This window comes from Hevea brasiliensis, chromosome 8, assembly GCF_030052815.1.
Source record: "Hevea brasiliensis isolate MT/VB/25A 57/8 chromosome 8, ASM3005281v1, whole genome shotgun sequence".
Classification (NCBI taxonomy): domain Eukaryota; kingdom Viridiplantae; phylum Streptophyta; class Magnoliopsida; order Malpighiales; family Euphorbiaceae; genus Hevea; species Hevea brasiliensis.
Genome location: NC_079500.1, coordinates 95,468,070 through 95,476,602, shown reverse-complemented (window position 1 = coordinate 95,476,602; position 8,533 = coordinate 95,468,070). Strand labels below are relative to the sequence as shown.

Sequence of the window (8,533 nt, the reverse complement as noted above, 5' to 3'; positions counted from 1 at the left end):
AGTGTTGTAGTGTAGCAAGACACCCAGACGATACTCAGCATTGCGGCATCTCAGATGTTGACCAACACAGTCTCTCTCATTTTGCTCAAACACCAAGACAAAGAACCTTAGGCCAGCATTTCAACATCTCCAATGACCAATATCACAGCATGGTCTCTCCCTCACCTTTTGTTCATCAACACAATCTCCATATTTCACCCCACATACATAGAAATGTTTTGATTCTTTTTGTTTTTCTTCCCCTTTTTTTTTTCCTATCGTGCTCAAGTTGTATTACATTGGGTTGTTATTCTCCAGTTAAATGCATATCAATCAACTGTAAACAAATATTATATACCCTCTCACTCATAAAAATGTAAGCCCTTCATGAATTAACAACACTAGACCTATATAAATACTAGTCAAGGTGCATGTATAATCTCCTAAATGCATTTATTTCTATTCATCAAGGGAAATTCATTGTAAACCCAAAATACAAATATGTAAAACTTATGTATTTAATAGATAGATCATACCATATAGAATCCTCAAAGATAGAAATACATCCACATACAGCAGAATTGATAAAACATAATCAGCTCCAAAAGTGCAACCAAATAAGAGAAATTCCCTTATCATCATCAGCAAATTGGTGGTCCTTGCAAAACTTATCATCTCCATATATAAGGCATAAAATATAAAATATTTGATTCTCGACTTTCATATTACATTGAAGTTGATTTAACAGACCTAATTGCATTAGAAACCATAGCAAACTGCAATGATTTTAGATTGATTTAGCATGGTTTCTTCCATCGGCAGAATGACCACATAAAACCCTACAAATGGATAAACTAATTGCAGAACTCATTAGCATTCAGTTTGAACAAAGTTTCATGCTTGAGACAACTAAAAGATAAACAATGAAAGCCATGGTAGATCATTACTTGGTCAATCCCAAACTCGACCACCTTTTCCTCAAGTAACTTATTTAATAGAGCAATACCAGATGTCATTGATATTATTGACACGATAAATCATATGTCACCATATATATGTAACCAAGCCCTTACATAACCTCCCTGGCTAGCCGGTGAATGCATTCATTATAAGAAATTATCTAAAATTAAAAAGCTTTGGAATCAAATTAAACAACTTTAGCCGGTGATATGTATAAGAGAAGTAAAGGCTGTGAGGCTAAATAATTTAAAACTTTTAATAATTATCATTAACCAAAGATGATATATAATTAATTGCTACAGTTATTAGGATTCTTAACAGTTGCATGCGGAAAATGTTCGTTTAATAAATCAAAAAAATATAAAACAGGACATATGGGCATTTTCCTCTGTATATTGACTTATATTTCTTATAATGGATGCATTTTCCCCGTCAATCTCATTATAGCATATTAAAATTATGATTACGGGTGGCATAAATGAGCAAAACCAGGATTAAGGAAGGCATATATATATAAAGGATCATGATTGAGGGCTCAAGTGGATCCACAATTAATGTGGATCAAAGGGTTTTTAGCAACATAAAATGTCTTGTTTACTCTTTATATTTTTTAAGGTAAAATTTTCCTTCATCATTTACTCTTTACTCTTTCCTCTTTCAATACTTTCTCTCCAATTACATCCTCTTTTTTAGTAAATAATAATAAATTATACTTTCATTTTCAAAAAAAAAATAAATTTCTTCTCTACACTTATTTTCTCTACACACATTAAAGAAAATATGTATAATTATTTGAATTTTAATAACATATACTTAATATTTAAATTTTAATTTTGGAAATTTATTTTAATTTTACTTTATTAAAACTTTAAAGAGTACAATCCATATGTACTTTTTTCCTTTAGTCAATATTTATGATGAAACAATTTTCTCTTAGCCAATATTTATCGTTTAGAGGCTTTTTTATTTTTTTTCCTCAACTCTGCACTAATTGAGAAAAATCATGTATTCAACATGCCAAATTTTTTGCCCTTTAATCTGGCTAGTTTAGTTAAAAAACAAATTATTGTCAGTTAATGTTAGGATTAATTTTAATTAAATCAAATTATTCATCTCACTTTTAATTTTAATTTTTGACTTTAATTATATTTAATTATTTGATTTTTAAACAAAAATGATTTTAATTTAAATTAAATTAATTAATTATTATTCAATTTAAAATTAATTTAAATTTGATCTATGATACGAAATTGAATTAGACAGTGATAAATAAATTAATATGCTTGTTTGGTTTGAGTAAATAAGATGAATCTATGTGAATTTAATTCAATTTATGTTTTAATCAATCAAATAAATTGAGCATGTGGCATGTCACATTGATTGTATCAATTGCAAATATTATAATTTAATTGATTCAATTTAATATATATTTGAGTCAGCTGAATCAATTTGAGTATTTGACATGTCATATTTGATTATATAGTTTAGTCAATTAAGCTTTTAATTGAGTCAATTGAATCAATTGATTATGTACAAGGTCACATTAATCATATTTATTTAAGTCAATTGTGAAATTATAATTCAGTTGATTCAATTGAATGTATATATTAGAGTCAACTGAATTAATTTGAGTATATTGCGCGTCACATTAATCATATATTTTATTCAATTGAGTCTTTAATTGAGTTAATTAAATCAAATTAATTATGTGTAACATCACACTAATTATATACATTTGAACAGTTGCAAAAATTATAATTTAATTGGATACATATTTGAGTTAATTGAATCAATTTGAGTATGTGACATGTCACGTTGATCATATATATTTGAGCCAATTACGAAAATTACTATTTAACTGATTCAATTGAATATATATTTAAATCAATTGAATCAATTTGAGTATGTAACATGTCACTTTAATCATTTATTTTGGTCAATTGAGCTTTTAATTTAGTTATTTGAATTAATTGATTATGTGTAATATCACATTAATCATATATATTTGAGTTAATTATAACAATTATCATTTAATTGATTCAATTGAATATATATTTAAATCAATTGAATCATTTTGAGTATATGACATATCACATTTATCATATACTTTAGTCAATTGAACATTTAATTGAGTAAATTGAATCAACTAATTACGTATAATATCACATTAATCATATATATTTTAAGTTAATTATGACAATTATCATTTAAATGATTCAATGAAATATATATTTTAGTTAATTGAATCAATTGAGTATGCGACATATCATATTGATCATATATTTTAGTTAGTTGAATTCATTGAGTAAGTGACATGTTACATTGATCATATATTTTTGTTAATTGAGCCATTAATTTTAAATTAATTGATTATATAACATGTTTCATTATGTCAATTGACCATATATATTTTGAGTCAATTGAATCAACTGATCACATTATTTTAAATCAATTGCGACTATTATTATTAGCTCTTAATTGAGTAAATTGAATCAATGGATTATGCAACATATCACATTATGTTAATTGACTATATATATTTTGAGTCAATTGAATCAACTGACCATATATATTTTGAGTCAACTGTAACGATTATTATTTAAATGATTCAATTGAATATATATTTTAGTTAATTGAATCAATTGAGCATGCGGCATGTCACATTATGTCACATTATTCATATTTATTTGGATCAACTATAACAATTATCATTTAAATGATTCAATTGAATATATTTCAATTAACTAAATCAATTAAATATGTGACATGTCAAATTGATCATATATTTTTGTGAATTAATCCTTTAATTAATTCAATTGAGTAAAAATATATAATTTATTTGCATGAAATATTTTTTTTAATTAAGTCAATTGAATTCATTTAAAATTATAATATTAATTAATTATTTATTATTATATATACATTAATCGAATCAATTTAATCGATTTATATTGTTAATTTAATCGAGTTAATTTGATCAATTTAAATTTAGATTGATCGTTTGTTTAATTATAATAAAGTAATATATATTGTACTTTTTTAGTATTAATTTACACATAAAAATAAAAATAAATAAACAAATAAAAATATATTATTTATTTTTATTTTTATTTTTAAGTTTTTTTTAATTTACATAAATAACTTTTTTTTTCAAAATGTGTAAACTTAGTTAAAAAAAAAAAAGAAAATCATTGATTAAAGAAAAGAGGAGAGAAAGTAAATGAAACTTAGTAATTTATATTGAAATTTGTAGTAATAATAAATATAATAGATACAATTTAAAATTTAAATTTCAAATCTCTACATTCCCCTATAAAAATAATCTAAAGATTACTTTAGTAAAATTATTTAATTTTTATACGTAAAATAATTTTATTATCCCTATAATTTTATATTTAATGTGAATTCCCGAGCTTTTTTCATGTATAAATAATCCAGAAAATAAGGCAAACTTGATTCCATAATTTCCATTGTCTGTAGCAGAAAACTATTACACAGACTGCAGAAGTACAAATTAAAGACCTAGGAGACGAGCACTGACACAACCAAAAAGATGAAAAGAAATCAAACCCATGCTTCAACTCTGACAAATTTTCCCAAATACCCACTTCTAATTCCAAGCTTTAAAGAAAACAAAAACACATTTGTAACATCCCAATTTCTTCATGGTTCCAAGAAAGACTCTTGTAAGAACTGTATTGGACTGCAAAGGTTCCTTGAGAAGCTTTAAAGCCTACGCAAATAAGAAATAGTGATCCGGCACTAGGCTAGAAATAGCTAATTACATTGGATATATACGCAAAATGTGAAAAAGGTCGATCAATGGGAGATGATTAGCTTACCTCATCCATGCCTAAATCAACCACCCTTTCTTCAAGTACACTTAAATCCTGGATCTTGAACTGGTTGAGCAAAGTAATGCTTGATATGGAAGACATAGGGCTCACCTCCAGATTGTCCATCACCATGTAAGTGACCACACCCTTCACAAAACCCTTCTCATTAGAAAGCACGTTCCATCTGCCATGTCCTCTAGCGCTGCAACTAGAACAAGCCACATTTGGCTCCTTTGCCACATTTTTGTTACAATATTGACATCTGTATAGTTTCGAAGGGAGTTCATCACTTAACAATAAGAGAGGTATTTCAGTGGGGGAGATGGAAACTGTTGGCTTCAAAATGGATTCTCTGATTTGGCTTGTTCTTATGTAAGATTCATCGAGTTCGTTAAAGCTCTTATACAGGTTCCCTAGGCAACCCACCATGTCTTGCTCTGTTAAGAGCCTAATAACAGTCCCTAAAGGGAGATTGAGGAGGTATAGAAGGAAATCAACAAAATCTTTTCCTGCTTCTGCAAAAATAACCTTGTGGCCCTTTTTATCTATAAGAAACTTCAAGCTTACCTTGGATGTTGCCATATCGGGTATAAATTGGCTTAAAGGTTAAATCTCGATGTTTCTTAGAGGCATATTTATAATGGAAATGAGCAGTAGCAAGCTAGGGCTTGTTGGGGTTCTCTGCATGGGGAAGAAGGAAAATAAAGTCGAAGACAATAATTGCTGTGTTTACCAATTTTTCGGCTGGTTAAGTACTCAAGTTATTGTTTGGGAAATGAACCTACAAATTTGGAATCATCTAGAGCTAGAGCTCCACTACATGGGAACTTTTTTTTTTTCACATCGGAACGAACCATTGCATGGGAAATGGTTAAGAGATTAATCATCTCATGCATGGCAATATTGTTGGATTCGGCAAGGCATTCAAATTCTATTGTAGTTAAGTTAGAGAAAAAAGAAAGAGATGCTAATATAAGCAATGTCTCATTATTAAAAAATAATAAAAAAAAAAATTGAAGAATCTCTAAAAGTTGCAAAAAAAAAAAAAGAAGAGTAGCTGGATAAATAACCTTCCTCCTTCGAAGTCTGGCATGATAATTGAAGAAGCTGTTCCCCACTATTCTCAACATCCAAAGGCGTGTCAGAACCCAAAATTGCAGCTGGTTCTTCGAAAGATGTGCAAGATTGATTAGGGGTGCAGCGCTCTTTGAATGTGAGAGATCAATTTCGCTGGAATCTTGCCCGAGTCCGACGAGGTAAGGCCATTGGAAAATTTGTCACTATCTTCGCCAAGTTGATCCCAGTAACGGAAGATTGTGGCCAGTGGAGGTTCCTCAATTGCTGTGATATTAAACCTCAAACAATCCAAATCCATAGAGATTTGTTTGTTCAGGGGCCCATGGGTGTCAACTAAAACAAGTAATCGTGCATGATCAATCCTTGTTCTGGAAATGGCATTAGTATGCGTTGCAACATACGAACCACGCAAATTGCCCAGCTACGAAAAGTTTTTCCATTCCATAAGTGCAGAGGAACACCATGAAATCTTAACCATACCAATCGATTCAAGGAGGTGAGTATAGGTTCCCACGCACGGTTTGAGCTCAGTAAACCATTGATGAAGCCATTCAGCTTGAATTCCCCTGAAAATGTCCACAACTTCAATTGAGTCGAAAGACAGGAGCACTTGATTGCCTCCGAGAGGCAAAATTTTAATCGAGTGCACATCTTCAGCAAGCCTTCAGCAGGAAAGTATTGCTGAAGATGCGGAAAGTATTGCTGAAGATGCTCTATTGTAGCAGGTTTCGCTGCAGTAGCCACCACTGAAAGAGAGAGCCATTCTTTATTGGCCTCCAATTCTTCCTCGGTCTGTGCCGCCCCAAAAAATATTAGCACTGCAGCAATTGTTTTGTACAGATTGGTTGGGACAAATATCCAACCCGCCCAAGGTCCACTTCTCCAGCTGACGATGATTCTTGCCGCCACCCTTAGATTGATTTTTCTGCAACGTTTGATTGGCTTGAAGAGGTGCTTTAGGTGTATGCTCAATGCGAGGGCTATATTCTTCCCCTTCCCCCCTTTTGTCACCCGCACGTGAATTGTTCCCCTGATCACTACCCATCGTTTCTTTACGCAAAATTATGGATTGAAATGCTTTGATTTAAAGGACCCAATCCAAAAACCTATTAAGATCTTCAAAAGCTTCCTCAGCTCCTCCTTGAAGAAGTTCTTATTAACCCAAACCTCCTGCCTCTCTTACCAAGTCTATGAGGAATAAAGACATCAATAATTCTTCCAAGCCTTGAGAGGGATTCCTGAATGGCTCTAACCTCCCAATCTTCAAGGAAATTTCCAAATATATGGTTGGAAGATTACTCTCCTGATGATTGTGATCCAGGTTGGGGTTATGGGGAGGACGAAGGCGATTCTGTTTAAATTTTTTTTCCCTTTACGAATTTGTTTTTAGGATCAGTATGCATGCATGTATTTTTAAACCAATGTTGCATGTAATATATTTGTGCACAATAAACTTTATTTGAGCATCTTGTCATTGAAAATTTGATTTAGTAGGATTTATAAAAATTTGATGTTAATCATGAATTGTGTTGCCACCTTGTGAATGAAACTATGACTTTGAAAATTTATTGGATTTATTATAAATTATTTAAATAAAATGTTTGGAATTGATTTTTTATTTACACTTAGCATGGCAGTGCCTTATTATTCCTTCTCTATTTATGGGGTGAGATCGATTATTTTTCTTCCCTCTCTGGTTTACCAATTGAGATTGTAGATCGGATGAGTACTCATTAACTAGCTAGCCACCTCCCTCATTGATTTCGATTAGTAGGGTTGTAGATCACTTTGTCGTGGTGTACAATACGGCATTGATCGAAAATTTTGTATCATAGCTTAAGTTGTGTATGAATTGACAACACTATGTTTATTAAATTGTTTAACTAAAATTGTGCTATAATGAGTTTTGATGATTTGTATAATATTTAAATTGTGATTTATCAATGAATGTTTTATGTACTGTATTTCAAATTTTTATTGTGCACTACTAAGTATTTTTATACTCAACGATAGCTTATTTTGTTGTCGCAGATAGGAGCAAGGAAAAAGCAACAGAGTGAGCTGCTGAACTGAAAAAGCCTTTGCTGATTTTGTACGGGTATTATTTTATACTCAATGTAATTTAGTTTGATGTAAATAAATATTGTTCATATGTATTAATGTAAAGTTGAGCAGTTGTATTTATAAATTGTAATAATATTATTTTTGGATTTTATATCTGTAAATTAAACTTGTAAATGTAAATTAGCTTTATTGAATGCATTGTTGATGAAATTATTTTGAAATGGTTTGATTTGAGAATTTTGAGTTGTATTGAGATTAATTAGAGGTTGGAAGTTGTGGAAAATTTATTGGAAGTGTTTTTTTTCAGATATTTGAAGAACTGTTTTCTCAAAATACAGACAGCACTCTGACGAAATTTTTCTAAAATTTGTGAAAAAATAAAAATGGACAAAAATGTTTACTAGTTTTTAAGCTTCGAATAAATTATTTTAATTCCTACCAAAATGCTTACCACTTCCAAAATGTAAGAAAATGGTTTTAAAATCCCTTGTAGGATACTTAATATGTTATCGGTAAGTGGAGTTCGGTAGTTCATTAGGTATTTTATGAGATCATGTCTGTAACACTCCTAATTTTTAAATTTATTATTTTTGAGCAAATATTGATGTGTTAATTTT

General features: G+C 30.0%; 1 protein-coding gene across 1 annotated transcript; it reads right to left on the bottom strand.

The window, feature by feature from the left end:
• Positions 1-4,549: 4,549 nt before the first annotated feature.
• LOC131182165 (uncharacterized) lies at positions 4,550-5,357 on the bottom strand. Its single transcript, XM_058150829.1, has 2 exons — positions 4,782-5,357; positions 4,550-4,672 (listed from the first exon to the last, which is right to left on the bottom strand). Exons 1-2 carry the CDS (start codon positions 5,355-5,357, stop codon positions 4,550-4,552), a joined length of 699 nt encoding a protein of 232 aa, XP_058006812.1.
• Between the last annotated feature and the right edge of the window lie 3,176 nt (positions 5,358-8,533).